The sequence below is a fragment of the Echeneis naucrates genome, chromosome 4 (genome assembly GCF_900963305.1).
Source record: "Echeneis naucrates chromosome 4, fEcheNa1.1, whole genome shotgun sequence".
Classification (NCBI taxonomy): Eukaryota; Metazoa; Chordata; class Actinopteri; order Carangiformes; family Echeneidae; genus Echeneis; species Echeneis naucrates.
This window is the reverse complement of record NC_042514.1, coordinates 9830886-9853984: the sequence shown is the minus strand read 5'-3', so window position 1 is coordinate 9853984 and position 23099 is coordinate 9830886. Positions and strand designations below refer to the sequence as shown.

At 40.8% G+C, this 23099-nt stretch overlaps 1 protein-coding gene across 8 annotated transcripts in view; it reads left to right on the top strand.

The window, feature by feature from the left end:
- Positions 1–23099, top strand: part of tp63 (tumor protein p63) — a 48041-nt gene that overhangs the window by 16052 nt on the left and 8890 nt on the right. For 4 of the 8 annotated variants that reach the window (XM_029499915.1, XM_029499914.1, XM_029499916.1 and 1 more), the window contains 3 exons: positions 6092–6226; positions 6306–6435; positions 17000–17257. In XM_029499915.1, coding sequence (XP_029355775.1) covers positions 6092–6226; positions 6306–6435; positions 17000–17257 — 523 coding nt within the window. Of the gene's footprint in view, positions 1–1901; positions 1970–6091; positions 6227–6305; positions 6436–12656; positions 12818–16999; positions 17258–23099 lie in introns of those variants that run through there. The other 4 variants (XM_029499921.1, XM_029499919.1, XM_029499917.1 and 1 more) reach the window with 3 other exon arrangements.

Sequence of the window (23099 nt, the reverse complement as noted above, 5' to 3'; positions counted from 1 at the left end):
TGGCTTCTACCTTAAATCACTTTGAGTAGTTGAAGACTAGAAAAGCTCTGTATAAGTGCTATCCATTTAACACGTGGTTGGTGCACACAGCTATCTCACACGCTCCTAATGGATCTGAAAAACATCTGTATAGAGTTCTGCCCACAGTTTTATGTGAGGTTGGGATTTTGGTTTGTCTGTAATTGTCTCAACATATATGGGATGTTTTGTCTGAGTTAAAGAGACTTCAGGAAGTCAGAATCAGGGCTAAAAGAGAATCATCATTGAACACACACTTATGGCACCACATGATCTGTAACTCTGTAAGTATAAACCAGCAACTTCACAGGGACAACAAGAATTGTGTTATGTTCAATTGCAGGTTCAGTGTTGTTGGACCACAGATACACAATTCCTGCCATTTTGCCCCCTCGTGATAAAACTCGTGATAAAACGATTAGAGAAGCACTGCCTTAAAGCACTGCTGTGCATAAGACTGTCGACGCTGCGTCTTGTTTCGTACATTAACATGTTAGTGTAACAATGTCAAGTGAAACAGGCTCACCTACAATTAGGATAATCTCCAGAATTTCATTCATGTTGTCATCATAAAAAAAATATGGAGTAAATGTCTGTCTGATAACAAACTTGTTTATTCCATAATTAGCATGTATGACATTTCTAACGTGAAATCCTGTTTGGCAGGAAATAATTGCATATCTTTAAAATAACAGCTGCGTGACCACAGCGACGCATCACCAGTTTGGCATGCATGTTGTAGGCATGTTTGCTGTATCAATACTTCTACGGCCTACTGGTCGTCCACTGGTGCACAGCAGGCTCCCAGAGAAGAGAAAGACTGAATGTCTTTATCAAAAGTACAAGAGAACAGCTTAAAGGTTTGTGTTCCCTGGATACACCACTTCTATTTATTATCATTCCCCCGCTGTGACCCTACCCTTTATTTTAGCATGCTGATTCATCTGCCGTTCATCTTTGAAAACCACACAAGACCTCTAGGTTTACAGTGTCATAGTACTTGGGTGAGAGGCAGAGCCTGATGATGAATTGTAAGTATGTTCAGGAATGTGTACTTAAACCGGAGGTTGTGTTTGCTACTGCGAACGATTTTCAGTCTCTTCGTCTGGTTTCCCTCTCTACGTGCACTCAGTCAGAGGGAATGAGAGCTCCTTCATGTTGTAGTTTCCAGTAAATGGCCATGTTTTCTCTAAACCCTGACGACGTGTCAAACAGCATGTTTCACTTCCTTTAAATCAAACGCTAAGGTGATTTTGTTGGCTCCCTGGCTGCATCTTTGTTTTTCTTTTTTTTTTCTCTTTTTTTTTTATTTGCTGAATCGGCACATAATTGGCAATCGCTGTCATATTGAATGTATTTATAACAATATTCAGCCTTGGTGAGATGCATGACGTAACACATATGCCCTCTTACCCACAAAACCCCTTGGGAATCTTGGTGGAAATATCAGAAGTGGCTCGAGAAACACATGCAGTGGAGTAGGGCTGAGCTTTTCAGGACCGTGGCTAGCTGTGTGCATGTGTATGTGTGTTGGCAGGGGTGGGGGGTCAAATGTGGTTGCTTGATATCTATATCCTGGCAACTGCAAGTGAGTGATATCTTGTACAACTGCGGCTGAGGATTGGTCAGAGAACTGGTATAAGCTCCGCCCATTTGTAGGGTAGACCTAAGAAAAAATACCTAAATTCAAAACATCTCTCAAACTTTCTCCACTCTGCACTGTACCCTCCAGCACTTTAATCCAGGCCTGTTTGTTTATTTATTTATATTTTTATATATATATTATTTTCATAAATTGGATTTATTCTTGTAGCTCATATACAGCCATTGATACATGTGCCTTTGTAGCAATCTGAGCATTTTGAAGATTTCAGCAAAGTGAGGTTTGGCATGACACCATGAATTCACCTTACACAGCTGTGCAGTGTTACCCCGAGTTTCCCTTTCATCGGTAAGTACATACTGTGCAAACTGTTTAAACTGAAGACTTCTGCTGCTGGTTTTTTACTTTCAGAAATTAAATCCTAAATCGCCTGTAGTCACATCTATATCATAGATTTGGCACATTATTCATAAATGGAGTTGTGACTTTGATTTTCATATTTTTTACATGAATTATTATCCAGAGCCCAGAACATAAAATCTTCAGAAAATGTCCAAACTTGTTGAGGTGTCAGTGAATCTCCCTAATGTCCGGAGGTCCAAAGTGACCTGAACAGTTGCGTCTGCCTGGATCTTCAGCTGCTGCTCTGTTCTGATGATATTTATAAATGTGCCATACTTTCGGTTACAATGCACCTAAAGGGTCATCAGAGCTGAATTGGCAGACAGATTGCATGACATCCATCCTTTTTAGCCCGAATGTATCGAGGTCATTTTGGTCATTTTAATACAAACGGATGCAATCATCAAGAATACAGACATTTTTCAAATGGTGTTATTCCAGACTGACCAGCGGCAGGACACACCATTTAATCAGATGTATTTAATTCCCTGGCAGCATGATACTGTATCCTGCAGATATTGCTCCATAAATTTATGGACTTTATAATTCTCCCAAATTCCCAAAGCTACATACAAGTTGTCAGAGCATTGTGCTGCTTCTTGGGCATTTAAGATTGTAAGTTTGATCAAGTTGATTTTTACAGTGCAAGTAAAAAAAATAAATAAAACACAAACACACACACAAATGTATTAATTAAAAAAAAAAAACCTTCACTTTAAAAGTTTAAACCTGCGTTAAATCTGAGTTAAAAATCAAAACAAAATAAATGGAGCTTGTCTCTATCAATCTATCTATCTGTTCTCAACTGACTGCACTACCAATATGTTTATATCACACTTTTGCATTGATAGCATCATTGCTGGATGTTTACATGTATGATCATCAAGTGAAGTAGCAATCTGAAAGCTACCATTCTCTCAAATGATAGTAAGTCAATGCAGTATTTCATGTAGCAGGTAAGGTTTACATCTGCATTGATATCCGGCTGGTTAATGTGATTGCAAAAACCTGGTGTGCTGTCTTTGTCTATTGACTCGACAAGGAGTAGGATCTTTAGTTTGATTTTCAGAAGAACACAGATCTAATGTATAAACATTACTGTGTACAAATAAGGAAAATTTTGTTTCAGCTTTTATGTGCATTACATATTATATAATGTTCCTGTTGGGGGTTTAAAAGTGATTTTAAAGTTTCCAGCTTCAATCAAAAGGTGTTTTGATGAATGATGATTTATTAGAACTTTAGATTTTATCCCGCTTTCAAGTATCAAAGTATCTTTTATGGTCTGCTAATTATCAGATTCTCTCTAGTTTTCTTTGCATTCCCAACCATAAAGGAATTTGTGTCCTCTTGCCACAGAGGATTTGGATTCAGACTGTTTCACTTCTATAAATAAGAGGAGGAGAAACTTTTGTGCTTTCTATTGTTTTGGAGTCATGTCCCTCTTCCAACCAGGGCTGACAGACGTGGGGGAGAAGGTCTTAGTCCTTTGAACAAGTGATTAATAAAGACACCGGAGAAGGGCCCCGATCGGCTGGGCTGTTTGTTTTGATTGCATTTTCATCGGCCAATGTGCCCAGCCTGCCAAGAGACAATGGCCTTCCCTGTTTAGTGCTGACCTCTGCCCCAGTCTTGTCTGGAGGCGCTGCAGCGTCTTTAAGTGGATGCTGAGCAGCCTTCGCCTTAGGCTAACTGAAAAGCTCTCTGAGTAACCAGACACCCAAAAGCAGACAAACAGCAGCTCCAACAGAGATCAACCAATCTATCTGAATGTTGTGTATGAATTCATGCTTTTCTATTATCTTTAAGACAGACTGTCTGATTTAACACATTTCCATTCTTTTCCATTGTTTCGAAAGTGCTGAGGTCTGAAGAGCTCAAATTCAAATAGTTCATAAAAATGTAAATTCTGCTGAAAGTAGCTATTTTTTTTACTCTGTCAATGGACAATATTTCACCAAATACAATCCCTAGAGCTCACAGGAAAATGAAAATGTTTGCAGCATGCAGGGTATTAGCAAGCCGAGGCGCCAGTAGTGCCTTTATAATGCTTTAAAGTATTTATGGCCTTAGACTGGTGTACATACTGAACCTGGTGTACAACTTTTGCATTATTTTGAGAACATATGCTACATGTTCAAAGGTCCTGCATTATTATGTTGACAAATGAGCCAGTTCTGTTTAAATGAAATTGGTTTTAAATGAAAATTGGAGCCAAATTCAAATGTTTAACCAGTTTAGCTAAAGTAGATCTAGAAGACCCACACCTGTCACCTCCACGGGCGAAGATGACACCACACCTGTTCCTCCTGCGCTCCTAATTGTTTGTGTTTTTACCTCTCCAAGTTGTGTATTTGTTTTTTGAGTAATTGTCTCTATGATGATGGTCATATTTAAAATCCAGTAAGCCCACATTGCTTTATGTCCCTTCACTGCAGTTGTCCTTCTCATTTCTGAAATTAGTTGCATCTAAAAACAAATATTAAATTTTAAAATACATTATAGATAGATACTATGTAGTTTGAGGCAATATGACAAAATGATGACAAAAATGAATTATGTTTCAGTATCAACATAAACAAAAATGGATTGTGCTTTGCTTGTCTGTGTGAGAGAGAGATGACTTCTAAGCATTGCTGCAAGATTCTGGTTACAATGATGATTAACAAGCTCCAAGGGGACTAAAAAAATGGCCAACACTTTCCACAGCATAGGTAATATGTTAGTTTTTACATCTGTCGACATTAGTTTTAAGTTTGTATTCCAGCAGACACAGTTTGTTCTACAGGAGAGATGGCAGTTCATTTCAACAAGTCCATCAGAAGAGAACAGGCCAAAAAAAAAAAAATATATGAATAGTTTTCACTAATCAGTGTCCCTCGTCTGTGATATAGTAAGTGTATTCCACAGCCTGTTGTGACTATTACTTCAATAAACCGGCCTAATCATGATTTAACTTTCTTGAACAGAAATAGTTTAATGACTTTATTTGAGATTTTTTTTTTTTGCCTGTTGTTATAAAAGTTTCCTCAATTCACTAATCACAAATAAGTACATTCACCAAATGCTTGATGTAACCGAGCTACAAGGGTACAAAGGATGTCTTTAAAAATTACATGTGCCAGTTTTTCCGGCCCAAAGAACTGAATGACTGGTCTTCCTCCTCAATGGCTGAAACTAAGAGTGCCGTTATTTAATAAGTTTAATTTGGCCCAGATTGAATGAGCTCCCACCCCCCCACTTTCCTTGAGCACTGCAAACTCAACTCATATATTCTATCCCTCCCTCATGTGCAAATCCTGCATAAGTTAAATGATTCACTTCATTAGATATGCCTGTGTTTGTAAGTCAGGTATTAATATCATTCATCGCGCAGTGTTGGGGAATTCCAAAATCTAAAATAGTGCCAGCTTCAGATTATGACCCCCACCCCCCACCTTGTCCAGCTGTACACATACCAGCAGTTGGAGCAGTGCTATCATATAGACTGTGGGGGGAATTCCGCCTGCCTCAGACTGCAGCGTGCGCCACTTCAGCAGGAACAATGGCATGCTGAGCTCTGAAGCACGGGTAATGTTTCAAGGGAGCGGGTCAAAGTGCCTCTGTCTGAATGGTGCATAATCTCCATTATATGTAGTACAAATATTCTGTATTATGCAGGGTGACTTCTTCACAATGGAAGTGCTCTTCATGAATGCTGGCAGCAGGACTCCTCCCCTTTCATTTGCTGGCTGGGTGGCCAAACCTCAGCCCGGCACATCAGCATTTACAATCAATGTTTGCAGATGCTGCAGTTTTTAAATAGTGGTGGATTTAAAGAGAGAAAAAAAGGCTTTTTTATTATGATTTTGTCAGTTAATGATAGAGAGGCCAACGAGAGACAGGGAAACAACCTGCAGCACAGGCCACTGGCCGGGTTTGATTACATGGCACATGGTCTAACCCAGTCAACCAGCAGCGCTCGTGGCATCCTGTTCAAAAACTTAACTAGTACTGATTTGAAATATGAGCAGTAATGTGTATGTATAATGAATGTAAATGACGATGGGTGATCACCTCTCCTCCCAGACTCAGGGACCGTCCATCCTGCTTGGCTTGGAGAGAGAGCTCGTTCCTCACTGCCATGTCCCAGAATCAGTCAGGTCAGACAACTGACTTCTTCAACCAGGATGTGTTCAACCAACTGTTTGACATGCTGGACCAGTAAGTTAAAAGCACACACACACACACACACACACACACACTTTACTGTCACCTCAATGTTATTTCTCCTGTGTTTCAGATCTGCCATTCATTCAGTCCAGCCCATTGAACTGAATTTCAGAGACAGTCCAACAGATGGGTCTCCAGGAAACACCATTCAGATCAGCATGGACTGCATCACCATGCACGAGCCAGACGAAGCACTTTCTGTAAGTACAAAGGATTTTGGTTGAGGCAGATGGCTTCCCTCCCTGAGCCAGGCCCTGCCCGAGGTTTCTGCCCCTGAAAGGAAGTTTTTCCCACTGTCACCGAGTGCTTGCTCTTGAAGGGATATGTTGGGTCTCTTTGACAACTCCATAAAGACCTGCTCGATGTGCAAAGTGCCTTGATGTAGCGTTGTTATGATTTGGTGCTATATAAATACATGTGATTTGATTTGGTCAAGCAACGTGCCAGTGCTCCTCTTTGTTTTTGTTTGTTGCCATTTCCCGCTGCCTCAGAACCAGCACAACAACTTTTAGTAATATTCAAAATTCTAAATTTATAAGTCAGTTTATTGTGCTAAGGAGCTAAGCAATTCACTTTTCCATTCAATGGTTTTAAAAAACGCACAGATGATGCCATAAAACTAGTGAGGGGTTCTATTTTGCCGTAACGATCCAACAAAAGCAACAAGGTCTCAACACCATGTGATGTGTGATTTGTTATTTTTTTAGATTTAGCTGGGCTTATTGAGATAATTCTCACACTAAGTAGATGGGACTTCCAGTAGTAAATACCACAAATTGTACAACACAGAAATTGCAAGCTACTTTCTATTTAATTTTAAAAGTGGAATTTCCCTGTGACAGTTGAGAAAATGTTAAGCAAAACTTCAAAACTGTTCAAGTGAATAAGGATCGGTTTGTCTGTCTTCTTGTCTGAGATGTTGTCAGTGGGGTGAAGATATTATCTAATTTAGCCAGTCTTGTGTTGGACCTGGGTGGCCTCACTGCGTCAGGGAGCATCTGCTGAGGGTAGAATGTGTATTCAGACCGTGGCATGCCAGAAATGTGCTCTAAGTGGTGAAGTTTGAATTTCCTGTTTTAAAGATTTTTATTTCCAGAGCAGAGATTCAACAGACATCACTGTGCGGTTGAAACAACACATTTGCCAGTCACTGTGTGGCATGCAGGCTTCTGTTTGACCTGAAGTGAGGATTGTATCTTTGTCAGTTCTGCTACCGAGAGATGATGTGCATGTTCCCCTCCCTGTGTAGGAATGCCGTTGTCCAGCCAGCATGGAAAAAAATAGCAAATAAAAATTTTGTTTAAGGAGCTGAGTAATGTTACCCTGCGCATCCCTCGAGGGGGCCTGTGCTCTCTTGAACGGGTGATTAATGACCCAACCCACACCGCCCACTTTCCTCTCACCAAAGAGGGGCGTGGTACTGTGATTGGCACGCCAGCAACCCAGGCAGCATCCGTCCGTATGGGGGCTGAAAGCCTGCTGCCGTGGCAGCTTGCCAATCACCAAGCCCCAGTCGTTATTACCAAGTCAAGTGTCTGTTTAATGAAAAGCTTCGGTGGGACGACCCACCTTCACCCCATCCCCCTCCTATTCCACCCTTGTGGAGGTGTGCCTCTTTCATGAGTCATTAGAATGCAGTTCACTGTTTTGTGCCCTGGGGGACTTATTTGTATTGTGAAGGGTTTATGTTTAATCTGAAATTCCTTTTTCTTCTGGATTTTTTTTTTCTGTAGCTGCAGGGCAACAGTTTAACATAGCACCTGCTTCTCTCGCTGAAGTCCCAGCTCTCATCTATCAGTGTCTTCTCTGTGGACGAGTCAGGGGTGGCATTGAAGGGATGGGTGAGGGGGTGGCAGGCATAGGTTAGAGTAACATAAAGGAATGCAGCAGATTTAGTGGCAGGAGAAATGTTATATCCTGATTTTACACCCAGATAAAGCACTGATCAGCTGTGCGTGTTGAGTGGAGGAATCCTCCTCAGACGGAGGTTCAACGACTTTACAGCAGAGTAGCTCAATCGACACTCGGCTTCCCTGAGATCTAATTACATGTTTGTGTTTGGATTCTTACTTTTTTCGCCACTCCTCTTTTGTCTTATGTGTGCTGGCTGTTCCCTCTTAGCAGCTGAGCAGCTTCTTCACCGTTTCATTACTTAAATAGAATTCAAATTTAGTTTCTAGTTTCAAGGTTCTCCCCAAAAAAGAATCCGAAATATGCTACGACTTTGCTCTTATGACGGTGTGAAATGTGTCTTTTTGTTCACTTCAGAGAAGCAACTGTAGCTGAAAACTTTTTTTTTAACCCTAAGTCTACGTTGCCTTTTGTTTATTTGAATATGCAGACAACACAACATTTCCAAGTACAGTAACGGTCTCAAATTTAAGCTTAACTTGGATTGTTTAGATTCTCAGTCATGCTCTTGCTCTATTAAATCCACCAAATGCCTCACTTCATCAGTTATATCTTTTAGTGCTCCACCAATTTGCCTCCAGCACACCAAGAGGTGTTTTAAAGGCACAGGAGCAAGTTATGAAAGCTTTTCATGGTCCAATAACTATTGAGTCATATGAGACCTGGTTTGATTAATAATGTTGGGATGTTAGAGCTTCCCCCCTTATTTCCTTCCTTACAAGGCTTAACTTTACTTTTACGCCACAGTATGATGTCATGTTAGGTGTAGCTCAACTTGTAGGTCCCACCCTTTGAGTGCATGAAGAAAGGAAACACCACTTTTCAAAATATCTTTTCTAGTCCAAATGTCAAACATTCAGCAGGGCTAAGACGAATTAAAGATCCCCTTTGATGAAAGTGACATTTTTAACCTTCTTGATATGTCCATGTCAACATCTGGATGTTGCACCAATCTATCTATCACTTGGTCAACGCGTGAGCTGGGATTTTTAAGTTTTTAGGTTTTAGGTTTTAAGTGGGAATACACATTAAAATAGATACGAATCATAGCAGAATATTGTAATGTACCTTAGAACTGAAAGGAAACTTGAATATTCAGAGTGGAATATTTAGAGGGGAAAAAATATGAGCGAAAAAACAGACTTTGTTTTTGCTGAACTGGAAATGAAATTAATAAAAAAAAAAAGTTTTATTTTTGTTGAAGTGAGTACTAACTGAATATAATATAAACAACCATACCTGATATATATATTTTTTTTTAAATCAGACATGTTAAAAGCAATACTTTATCGTGGGTCATGCTTTAGATCCAAAATAATTTTTTCTCCATTTGTTTCTATTCATGTTAAAACAAATGACTGAAGGAATTTAAAAGCTTGAGGAAATAAATGCTGCAATGTTTCATGCTTTCACTGCTACATTTTTAACTGACCTGAAGAGCAAAGACAGTCAGATACAAGCAGGACACTAAAAAGAAATGGACACAGAGTCATCATTCTTAAAGCTGCTTGACTGTGGCTGTGATGTTGGACTGCAGAGACCACCAGAAACACCACACATCGGTTTAGAATGAAATAGATAAATATTTATTTTTCACGTGACTTCAACAAACATCTATGTGAACTCCAACCAGTGTTTTCCTGCAGTCTGATTGTTTTTGTGTCTGACCTTTCTAATTCCTCCTCCTGGGGATATAGTAACATGGCACATTCTGACAAAATTGCGGAACAGAAGTCATAAATTCTGCTCTCTGAGGCCCGACATGTAAATATTTTCTTTCTTTTCATCAACGCAGTTGTATGGTAAAAGTACAAGAAAAAAAAAACATCTGGCGGACTTTCACTGCAAGCTAACTTAGCCTAAAAGATGGGGTTCGGGCTTTTCATGTTTTTAAAGACGAAAGAACAAACATGATGTTTGTTTTGCATGTATTTCGGAGACTTGGAGGTGGATACAACTGTACATACCAGGTTTAATAGATCACTGCATTAATCACAGTGATTATTTATTATAATAGTGATAGTTAAAAGTTAGTTAATACCAATTGTCTGGCGTATCTAATCGCATCATCGCTACTAAACAATGGGAAGTTTCAGTGTCTCTTGTTTCTCTTCATAAGTAGAATAAATTGGCTTTATCCTTCGCCTCTGAAGCTGTTTTAGTTCAGAAATAAGGCTGTCCGGTATATTTAAGTTTTCTTCTTTTAAACGGGACTGTTTCAGGATTTGGCAGTTGATTGTGGGGATTAGAGGATTTGCCACCCAAGGAATGCTCTCTGTCTCTGCATTGACTTCTTCCTTCTGTCAGTGTGATGGGAGCTTGCACTGTTTTCAGGGCAGGTGTCTGTGTCTTCCCAGCCGCTGCAGCCTGACACTTGATACTAAACTAATCTAGCGGACTTAAGGAACAGACTCTTTAAAGGGAAAATTTTCAGTAAAGCCTCTTTTGTCTGAGCCCCTGGATCTGCAGTTCTATAGCTGCTACCTGGTCTGACTCTCTTCTTAGGTTCTCATCGCTGTAGCATTTGAGGTGATGTGGTTAGTAGAGATGTTCCTGCTCTCAGAGTTTATGGGTTAGGATGGTTAAATGGTATGCCAGCACTCACTTGGTTTTCAGGTGTTAAATTATAATACACAGCCTAGCGCTCGGATTAGTGAACTAGACATGTGAGGTTTGGTTGGACTAGTCTGTCATCTTATGAAAATGTAAGAAGATGTTGACTGACAAGCCCGCTGCAGTTTATTGCAGGCTGAATATCAATGACATTGTACTTCGAGTACATACATCTAAATGTAAGTAGCACAGTGTAACACAGTAGTTGTGTCATAAATCCTGCCTTAACAGGAGTTGAGGTCTTCAGTTTGTTATGAAGCTGTCATAAGTTCATGGTCATTTTGAGAGCTCCACTTTGTGGTGATTAGCTGCCTCGGACAGACAGGCTTTTCTCATATTTTGGCCAACCCACTTTCTGTATAATGCAGTCCGACAAAGTCCAACAGCTTTACAACCTTCATCCCCCAAAATCATCATTCAGCTGAATCAGCATTTCTCTTAAGCCATTTCAGCACACACATATACTTTTTAGGATTTAATCAGCTGCATGAGTTTAACACTCTGGATGTAATTCATAATGTATATAATATTCTATTTGTAGTATTGGATCTCTTCTTTTCTCCTTGTTTTTATTCACAGCTTTATTTTACAACAACTTCACCCCAATCCTGAGTACTCTAACTTCTTTTCAGACGCCAATGTCCTTTTAATTGGAAGTTTGTTTAGCTAAACTAATTACCATCCTCAAGCGGTTTAGCATGGCCTTCAGTGAGGGCCGGGGGGGTGGGGGGGCAGGCCCTGGACTGACTCTTTAAAGTGTTGATTTACCTTTTGCAGCAGGTTGACCTGTAGCCCCTGGGGTCCGAGCAGGGTGTGGTTGGTGATTGGAGACGCTGACTTGGGTTCATAGTTGTTAAGTTTTCAGACGGCTTTCAAACCGCTCTGACCACAGGGCAAGAGTTTAAGCCCCGTGGCTCAGCAGTAATAGAAATGACTTGTGCCCTGCCAACCACTGACCTCCCCTGTCATCAACTAGTGCGGCTAGGACAGTCCACTGATATTTACATCTGCAGTATTACTCCACTCCATTTACTTCTTAGATGGCTAAATAAAATGGTTTAAATGATTCATGTACAAATGGTCTCGGAAAAATAATGTCACCAGACATTTAAATTGCACAACAAAAAATCCACTGGAACTAAACGGAATCTTTTTGGCTGAAATTAAGGCCCGTGGATGAGTGAACCCAAATAGCACTTTATCTGAACAATCTTATTGGAATTGTTTTATATGCTAAGATCGATACGGTCAGAGTGAGAACCTTTACAGTGTCTGAGACACAATGCATGTTTACAAAACAGATCTACATCAGTCATCTCTGATTGGTACAAGCAATCTACAAGACTCACATTGTTTCTCAGGGGGGGCATCGCATTAAGACTAGTTAAGAGATGCAGAGGAGGACCATTCTTATGCTAAGTAGCTACTGCAGGTATAGCTGATGCTCCCCCAGATCTACGCTGCAGCTCTCACTCTCTGCACAACAGTCCAATGATTCCTTTCTGCATTCATTTGTCATATTTTGATAACCTCACTTGCTGACTGATTGAATTTGTCCAATGAATGATGATGCTATGATCATCTACCCTTGTGCATTGATTTTCTTGACAAACTTTGAAATGATAACTTGCAGAAATCAGAACTTAGCAAAGCACAATATAATTAAATAAGAATATAGTTTGACATTGAACTTTTGCTGGAAACATTTCTACTTTTGCCAATTAGTCCATAAAGTAATTCTCTCCGTAACTTTTACCTGTGAGGATCTCTGCAGAGCTTCAAAGGAAGAGTTCTTCAGGAGATGGGTGTGGAGTCAGGTATTGGACAGGTAGCTCCTTAGGCCCTCCCCTCTCTTCCAGGTATATATGACCTTCCCATAGATTCCTATAGAAGCTTCTGCTTGTCCACTTTGCATCTGTTGTCCACATCACTCCTTCAGAGTGGGGAAAATAGATTTGTAGAATCCTGGAGCCAGTGGAGCAAACAGCAGCAGCTCTGCTCAATCTCAGCGCCAACATGTTGTACCTGGAGACGGGGACCACAACATCTTACAGTGAGGTAAGACCAGCCGAGCGGTCGTAACGGGGTATCAGCCATTGCTCTCATTCCTTTAGTTGGTTCTTCAGACCTCCTTGAGCTGAATGACATATACAGTAGGAAAAAAAAAATTTCTTCAGTTTCTTAAATGAATCGTTGATTCATGAACCTGGGTAATGACTTGTTTTCTGTCACCGAGGAATTTGACACTTAAGTAAAAGAAATATATGGAGTTATTAATATACAGCCTTTTTTGATCAAGCAAGAATGATATCAAAGACTTTAACGCGGGAAGATGTTTTTGCGTTTAACCAGGCACATCCGTGTGTGTGTATGTCTGTGAGTCAAGAATGCTGCGGAATGTAAACACCTGGAAAAAATTTTTAAATGTTGCAAAATGGCTACTTTCTGGCACAAAAGGAATTAAAGGAAATAAGCAATGAACGTGATTTAATCTGAGTCTCTTGGTGTTATTGATTAGGTGTTTCATATGGAAAAAAAAATGCTGTTTACTGTTTTCTGCAGTGACAAGTCTAAGTTTTTTATGAAGAAACTTTCCTTACACCATAGTATGATTCGATTCTCATACCGTGGTGCTTTTTTTTTTTTTTTTTTTAGCAAATTCAAAGAGTAGGATACTGGTCAACATGAAAAATTATTCTGTTCTTTCACAAAAAAAACAAAAAACAAAACAGCACTAAATATGAATGCATCACACTACATTTAAATCCAAAGTCCCATTCCAAATTTAAAAGTGGAAACATGATTGATGGATCTGTATTAAAAAAAACCTTGAAACATTTAAAGGACAACAAATTGAATGTAAAAAGCAGTTTGTACTGAAGAGTTTTCTTGAATTTCATAACATGGCATTATTTTGAGAACGGAAACAGATTTTACTGTCATGATAAAAATTCTGTAGTCCAATTTAGCATTTTCAACGTAATTGAAACGTACTTTATTTTCTGACAAACAACTTTACTGCTGTTTGTCAGATTAATGCTGTGTGAATGTTCCTATCAGTTCTCAGCGGCGGCGTTCATTTTCCTTTGTCTTTGGCTGGTTCAGTGAACTGCAGGGTTGTGCTTTTTTGTTACCAACTAAATCCTCAAGGAAAACTTAATGCTGAGCAAGTGAGTAGTGACAGATTCTCAGATTGCAGGTTGCAGATAGCAGGTGTGTCAGGTCGATGTCTTTTAAGTTGTTCAGCAGGGTATCGAGTTCCCCCGTCCCCAGTCTCCTGGGAGCCGCTCCAGCCATTAGAATGTGGCTGGCCAGGCGTTGCTGTTTAGTCCGGGATCGTAATTGCTTTAATGGTGTGTTGATGTTGATACAATCACCTTCTCTGCCCACCCCAGCAGGTAAAAGGTGTAGATAGACCCCCACCCAGCCCCACCTCGACCCCCCAACCCTTGTTTGCCTTTAATGCCTCCCTCCCCTGTGGTCACTCATCACAGTCCCCCGAGATACTCTTATGTGCTGGCCCAAGGTACATGGAGGGGGTCAACAGCCTGGAATGGGAACAATTCCCCCCTCAGGCCAGGTCTACTCTGGTTCCTGTCATCTGTTGCTCGTTCAGCCTTTACCAGGGCTCAGACTTTGTGACCACAGCAGCAGCAGCTGGGGTTTGGACCTAAGTTCTATCTAAATAGTTCTATCTAAATACAAGTCTTTAGTTTTATATTTTTCTGCTTTCTCTGTAAATTTACAGGATATGAAATTGTTCCCTTTCCATGATGCTTCGGAGGACTACTCTTATGTGTGCAGACAGACATCTCTGCTGCCTTGTGATAAATGTTGCAGCAGTCATAATCTAAACCCCTGAAGTGGCACAGCACTGATTCAGGAGTACAGACATGTTCTAAGATTTGAGTGCATTCAGCTGGTCATTGACATAACAGGGTCAAAAGTGAATCATTGAAATGTGTCAAACGAAATGCCACCATGTTGAAATTAGCACTACTAATGTCTCATATGTGTTCTGGATAATTCAGATTCCTAAATTGTAATCAACAGATCATCACCATTGAACAGCTTCCTTTTCTTGTTAGTTTGAAAGGAAATACGAAATGAAGACATGAAATGAAACCTCGAGCACACATCACAACCGTTCAAAAACTCTGCTTAGCACTGCTGAGGATTTTAAGACTGCTGATTCATCACACTAATGCTTAGCAGCCTGACACAAAGCAACGTCTAAACAAAAATAATCTTAAGAGCAGCTAAAGCGGTTATTAAATGGTTGCTCTATTATAGTGGAATAAGATCTGATTAAAGGAAACGAAAAAAGGGCTGCAACTCCTTCACACAACCTGTTTAAAGGCTTATATCTCACTTCCAGTCAATTAAACATTAAAACTTCATGAGTTAAGGTGACTTGGTCTCTTTGGGACTCACTATCTGGTCAATTATGGCTCTTTCCTCTCTCTTCATCTTTGATCCTTCTATCATTGAGACCATGGTGGGCATTATCCAGGACCCTGCATTTAATTTGAAGTGTTCTATGTCAGGGATTCTGCTTTATGTCCTTTCTGTAATCTGTTTGGTCTCTGGCCAACATCAGCCTTTTGTTCAGAATGATAATTTGACATTGATAATTGGTGCCTGTCACATTAACCCTTTCATCTGCTAGTGTCGGGTACCTGTACCCGTTTCTCTCTGAATGGCTTAATGCCTTTATGCAGGTCCAGCAAATTGCATCATAATTCAAAAGAATTGCTTGCATCATATCATGATCACTGACTGCATAAATATGAGCAAAGACTGTTGTATGTTTTGCTGTAAGTTTTTTTCATGTGGGCATGAAAGAAATATTGTGTAACTGATCATGTTTTGTTGTTGTAACTCACACCAGTGCGGACTCTATCCATCCTTTTCCTGGTCTGAGATCAGATGCACAGGGCTAGTCTCCAGCCCATTGACTTGAAGCCCTTACCATGCATGTGTGTAATTAGCTCATTGTAAGGGAGCGTGTGTTGGGGGGAGAGTCTATCCACATAAGGCTCGAGGCTCTCCACCAGATAGGTGCTTTGCTTCTTTTTTTCTTTTTCTTTTTTTTTAGTGCATGTGCATGTCTGTCTGTGTGTGTGTGTGTGTGTGTGTGTGTGTGTGTGTGTGTGTGTGTTCCATTCACAAAACACTTGTCTTCTAACACCTGCATGCCCAGCGTAATTGTTCTCCAGACAAGGTCTTATAAGCCCTGGTGTCATTGTTTGCTGGGGGTTAAGCAGCCTTCCACTGCACACACAGTGACCCTCATTCAAACAGTTAGCTTCCCTCCGGCACTGTTGCACAAGTATGCTGAGGTTGACTCGAATGACCTCTCAGGTGTGTCTGTCAGACTATATGAGTCTGTCTGCACATGTGGATTTCTGTGCAATAAAGCGGTGTGATTACTTCATAACGCCGATGAGTATAGTCACTACCTTGATTAACCCCTAACTCATCCATGTCAGTCATCTGGCAAACTGCTCACACCTGGCAGTGCGATGGGTGTGAGCTGGACAGCTGTGGTCAGCCGTGCTTGAAATAAACAAGAGGCCCTGCAAAGATTAATGGCTGTCTACAGAGCAAGAGCTGTGGCACCTCATCCAGGAATGTGCCATTTATAAATGGAAAGGAATGGGGTGAATGGCAAGCAGAGAAAGCAGGAAGGGACTGGCTATGACCCAGGCGTATTCTGCATCCTCTTTAAAGGCAGATATTTTAATTCCATTCCTTGTGTCTGAATAGTTTTGGCTGTGGAAAAGGGAATCGGAAGGCAAGGCTGTGCAGCTTTTGGCAGGACATTGATCAAAAACAAACATGGCTTGGTTGGTAACCTCACTAATTCATTTATAAACCCTGATTCTGTCCATTTGTCCATCATATAGACATTTCTGAGTGTGAGTATGTTGGTTCAGGAGGGAGCAGGACAGTAACTGGACTGAAATATTTTTTTAAATGCTCTTCCATAGCATGCTTTCTTCAGATTTTGTGTTTTACCAGCTGAATCAACGTAAATTATTCAGTGTTCATATAGTAGGAATATGAAAAGGGAAATAAAAATGCTTCTTCAATCATCATCTTACCTTAAACTGGGTATTGTTATAGGTGGACTATAAAACCGTAATGCAAAGTTAATTCTGGACAGATTTATTAAAATAGTGAAATTCTCCTGTACTGACTGAAAATCTCTCCCCGCTCCCTCCATTTTGTCTCTAGTCACAGTATACAAACCTGGGGCTCCTGAACAGCATGGACCAGAACATCCAGAACGGTGGCTCGACCTCTACCAGCCCCTACAACAACGATCATGCACAGAACAGCGTGACTGCCCCATCGCCCTACGCCCAGCCCAGCTCCACCTTTGATGCCCTTTCTCCCTCACCTGCCATCCCATCCAACACAGACTACGCAGGACCTCACACTTTTGACGTGTCCTTCCAGCAATCCAGTACAGCGAAGTCGGCCACCTGGACGGTAAGACATCTCTGTGCAATCTATAGAGAAATCCCAGTTTATGGTCAAGCAGTGGTTCCATCTTAGCACTTACTCTTGGAAGAGAAGTAAATAATGCTAAAATGACAAAGCAAGATTTGAAAGTAAGAAATAAAAATAGCATTTGCTGCAAATCCATGTATTCATATTTCATGTGCACCCTGCTGTGCCTATATAGCACAGATTCAGACTGGGCCAGGTAAGTTACAGCTACTGGACATTTGAAAGTGTGCCGGTGTGTGCAATCCTTGAGCAGTTTGGTTGCCTGTCTTTGTTTATAAGTGAATTGTTTCATAACAAAATAGTCCTACAGACAGCTTTTTAAGTAGCTTTATGTCTGTCGTGTCATCAGAATCCTAGCTGCCATGGATATATTAACGTGCTTGCTGTCATCCTAACATCTCATCATATGAAGCAGCGGAAGCAGTGATTTTCCAGAGTAGAGGATATCGGGACTTTGTTGTTTTTACCCATGAATCCCTTATCTGCCAATCTGTGCTCCAGGCAGATTTGTATGTGCATCAGTTCTGAGTCACACAATGTGGCAAGTAAAAATATCACCAGAGATGTATAGCTTCAAATCATGACTGAACCTTGGGTATTTCTTGCCAAAAGCTCAAACATCACATCTCACTTGAGAAAAGAGGAAAAGCTAAGCATGATCTCACCAAATATACGATCACATAAGACAAAATAACATTAGCAGATGAAGTAAAGGTAAATCAAATCAAATCAAATTTTATTTATGTTGTGCCAAATCAAAACAATGTTACTTCACGGAACTTTAAATACAAGGCAGCTCCAGACCAAGCTCTTATACTGTCATCACCCTGGCCTTGTTAATAATTTGATTGCACATGAAAAACTTGTATATATTCCTGTTTTACATGTTTACTCAGCTCTGGGTGATCCTGTTGACATAGAAATTGAACAAAGTTAGCTGGTAGTTTGTTGATGACAGAGGTAAACAGACGCAACAGTTGGCCCAGGTGTGGTGAAGCCCTGCGCAGCTAGATGTCACCATGTGATGCTCTGTAAACCTACATAACTAGCTTCTCCTGCTCTGTCATTATGTTTGACAAAGCTAAAGGACAGCTGTTGCATCGGAGCCCCACCTGCTTGGTTGTTTATGCGTGTAATCTGCAACACTCTGTGCAGCAACGTAAAAGCGCTGCACGTTCGGTGAATTTGTCCATCCTGGTGGACACCTTCGGTGAAAGGCTTCTGTCTCTGTATGCGTGCTGTCCCTTGTTTTTGTATTCGAAGTTGTCTTAGTCAGCTTCTTTAGGTCACTGATCAAATCAGAACCAGGACGTCAACATAAGTTGGAATCTGCGATCTGGGGCTATGAACATAGGCATCTGCATTAGAGTAAATTATTATAAACTGTCAGCAACATTTTAATTCAAATGGTCCGTATGGTTTGTAAAAGATTGATAAATTGCAAAGGTCGTCCTGTCAGATTCATCCAAAGGGAAAAACCTGCTGAGCTTAATGCAGGGATTCAATTCACTGTTCCTTTGGAGAAAAAACAAAACAAAACAGCCAAAAAAGCCAGTGCTCGGCAAAATCACCTTATTCCTTGGCGACGCCAACTGTGGGACTGTGACATTTACCCAATTCCCAGAGTGCCTCACTCATCCATCTCATTTTCATTGTTCAAAAACAAAAGTGTTTTCCTGATGTGCAACTGTGAGGCTGTTAAAAATGTGGTTTGTGAGAGGCACACCCACCAAAGCCTTAGCCACACTGGTTTTGAGACACATCCCCATCACAGAAACATGCAGCACAACAGACTGTGTCCCACAGTCATAACACATGATGCAAGACTGGTTTGATTGGTCTGACCTAATATGAAAAAAATAGTGAATTGTTATTTATCATCACAGCGCTACACTCCTTCTCTGGCTGAAGCTTTTTACTGGTTTACTGATCCAGAGTTTTCAGTTTAACTTAATACCCGAAAATAAGCATGTAAAACAATCAAAAAAAAAAAACCCAAAAACTAAATCAGCTGTCCCACATCTACGATATGCATAATTTTAAAAATGAAAAAAAAAAAAAAAAGTGTATTTTTAATTCCACAATGTTTATGTTAGTTTAGCATGTTCACTGATGAGACACAGAAATGGTCTCCTTTATTCACTGATTGCTGTAATAGCAAAATGTGATTCATTTTAAAAACAGGGAAACAACATATTAATTACTATATTGTTTCCCCATTAAATGTTCAGGCTAAATATAAATACATAATCCATCAATGACCTGTCACATCACAACAAAACACTGTCATTTAATCATACCAAGGAGCATTTAGTCTCACTGAACAATGTTTTTTTTTGCACTGATCATTTTCTCTGTGGTCTGGAGAAGTTACTCTAATGAACAGTGATTACAGTGTTGCTTCTCATTTTGAAAGAGGCTCCCTAACCTGATCTCAGGAGCTCTTTCCCAAAGCCCTCATAATCTCAATCTGATCGCTCTACTGCTGGACTGATGGACTGATGGCAGAATGCCACTGAAGATGTCACCACTGCAGCTTTGCTCTGTGCTTTGAAGGCCTGTGGGATCTTCCACGGGACTTAGTGGACTGTGTACTGTGCTTTTTGATGACTGTTCTTATGGAGACACACCTAATCCCTAACCCACACCTTAACTTCTTCCTGTCTAGGATGACTGTGACACACACACAGAGGTGCAACACGTCAACGTTTCCCATAACTGCTCCAACAGTTTCCTTGTTGGCACTCCTGTCGTCTCCGTTGTGATCCTTCCTTTATCACTTAGCTGCAGAAAGCAATCTGCCAGGTCAAATGAGCGCGACAGTTAAAGATGTTTTATTGTGGTTTTTGTTCTATATTAATGGAGGGTCGCGAATCAGGCCACCATTGTGAGACAAAGATTGGCTGTGTTTGCCATGCGTATTAACTGCCACAATATATAGTAGTCAAAGGAGAGGAATGTCATGGTTTAGGCTATCAGTGGGACGCTGCAGAGCTCTGGGGATTACAGTAATGGATTGAGGGCCTGTAGATAATACTTGTGTAAATACCGTGTGCCTCTTTCCTGAACCCTGTGCTCTTGGAGTGGGCTCTGTCTTTTTGAGAGAGTTAAGCTTGATGGTTGCATCTCACATTGCGCCGGAGGAGGAGGAGAGCCCTTGAATGCTCAAAGAGAAGAGTGTTCTAGCGAAAGGCAGCAAGACACAGCTTGCCCCTGGAACATCTGCGGGCCCGTCCCACGCCTCATGAGATGGGGCAGAGACTTGTTTGTGTCAAGAAGCTTGTCACGACTCGTCCTGAAAGCTACAGATGGGAAAAGGTAGAGGGGAAATTTTTAAAAAGGCAGAGTCAAAGGGTTTTTATGATATGGGCTATGGGATTTCTCCATAATTGTTGTGGAAAAGCCCATTCTCTTAGTTCGGATCACAAGAGTTTTTTTTTTTTTTTTTGGCCCAACAGACAGCCTTCTAGAGATAGCTGCAGCAGTGATTTACAGAAAATATCATGCTGTAGTTGTTTGAACACAAATAATGCAATGAATCTGTGACATGGAGAAGATGAGATCAGAGCCACCCAATGAGTTCACGGATAAATCACCATTGTCTGATTACTGAACTTCAGAATACCAAAACGTTGCTTGCAGCGACACTTCCCTGTTTCATTTTTGTGAAAATACGATGGTGCTACATGACAAACTTTAGCTACTCTGCATTTGAAATTGTGACGGGGAGAATCCATTTTTTTCTGTTGGCTTTTATTTTCAGTTTCAAATTTAATGTCCTCATTTGTAATTAGTTGCTTAAAGCGCCAGCGTAAATGAGCATTTGATTGGCTAATCCCAGAGTGACGGATATGTGACACTGGCTACACAAACATGATGCCGCCTGTCAGTGTATGGGTTTACCTTGGAGCAGGTGTCACTGAGACTGAGTGGTGGTCATCATTGCTGGTAGCTGGTGACTACATTATAACTCACTTTTTTTTTTTTTTTTTTTTTAAAGAGGGAGTCAGTTATTGTCTAAAAACTTTTATTTCACTATATATCCATTTTCTTTATAGAAGTAAAGGTTTTACTTTGTGTTTTGGAGAAAACAGCAAGAGAGAAAAACTCCTCTGCGTTATTGTTGAATTAAACAGGTTTGGGAGAAGCTCTAGGCGTGACATGACATGTCAGGTATGAAGAAGACAAGACCAGAGGCGCCAAACGGTGCTTGTTTAAGGCCTGATGTTTGTCAGGACTTGACTTCTGCATGCGCCCGCAGCGCCTGTCAGGGAGAAAAGAACGCCACAGCTGTGGGCCTGCCTCAACCTGCAATGCACGGGAAGTGTGTGCTTGTGTGTTAAAAGTGCTGCATGTATTAGAAAGTAATTGCGCACATGCAGCACTGTACAAGCATCAGGACAAATTGTATGTTTCATGCAGTAAGATCATTGTAGGAACATATTTTCGTACGCGTTTTGAACGTGTCAGGCAACAAACGACGTTCAGCAGAACTGTACAGCACTAGCTGCAGTAGGCAGTGATGTATGAGTGCAGCTTCTGTAGGTCATTTATTATTTCAAAAAACCTCATGGGCCACTTGAAGGATGTGTCATGTGCAGTTCTTTCAAAACAGAAGAAAAAAAAATTCCTTTTCAAACGATTGTGATTAAGCAGCTCTGTATTGTGTACTGTGTGTTCCCCGGCTGTGTAATTCACATTGTGACCAATGAAAGACTCATAATTGCATGTTAACACCTGAATACCGCACCCTGTGTGAGGCACTGAATCCCATCAGTCAACCCGGTGTCCTCCACCCTGAACAGTGTTAGCTTTAGCCAGGCGCTGCTTTCAACAATCACCAGTAGCTCCTGCTCTCACTACTGAGCAAACACAGCACTGGCAACACATAGTTGTGTACTCAAAGTTTGTAGCTTCAGGGCTGGGATGGTTGTCTTTCTGTGTGTGTGTGTGTGTGTGTGAGTGAGAGTGTGCGTGCGTGTTTCAGATAGTTGGATATGATCTACACAAACTTTGGTTTTCTTTTCTGCTTCTCCAACATCTCTGATTAGATCTTGGAGTTTGGAGTTTTGTTGTTTTTTGCCATGAGCTACATAAAAGCAGGGCCCTGTAATTATTCAATAGACTGCTCACTGATCCTTCACGTCTTTATTTTTTCTTTATAACCTTTTGATATCTCTTTCTGTTTTGCTCTTACCCTGCGTCTCGCTGCTTGGCCTCTCCACCTCATTTAGCTGACTGACAGAGGCATACAGAGGGTATCAGGTTAGAAGCAACGGGACAACTACAAACATCCATCCCAGACTTTTTGTTTTTAACACCTTTTGGAAAGCTGCTTTGATTTCCAAAAAGTCAACAGTTTGTTCGGTTATCATTTTGAAATGCGCTTCTAAGAGCTTGAACCGTGCTCATCAGTTAGTGTCTCATTTAATCAGATGTATTTGAGCAAATCCTGAAACATAGCATGGCATCTTATCGTACCTTTGTGTCAGTAACACCATGTAGTGTTGTCAGGCCATCCTGTGGATGAACAGTTTATAATAAGGTCACTTGAGAAAAAGAACAAAGCCGATAATTTGGGTTATTTTTGTAAACCCAAGTGGATCCCGTCTCTGCACTGCAGTAATGTGTGCAGCTTGTGACCAGGTTTATGGGAAAGCTAGACAAGAAGGTGCTGTTTTGGGTTTGTCCTGATGAAAGGAAAGGTTGTGCCTGGGGAGCAGAGCTGAAAAGGTCTGTGCCAAGTTTGTGTAATATTTAAAGTCAGCGAAGACAGGTACTGGAATGAACTTCTCTTCTTTGAAACCAAACTTAATAGAGG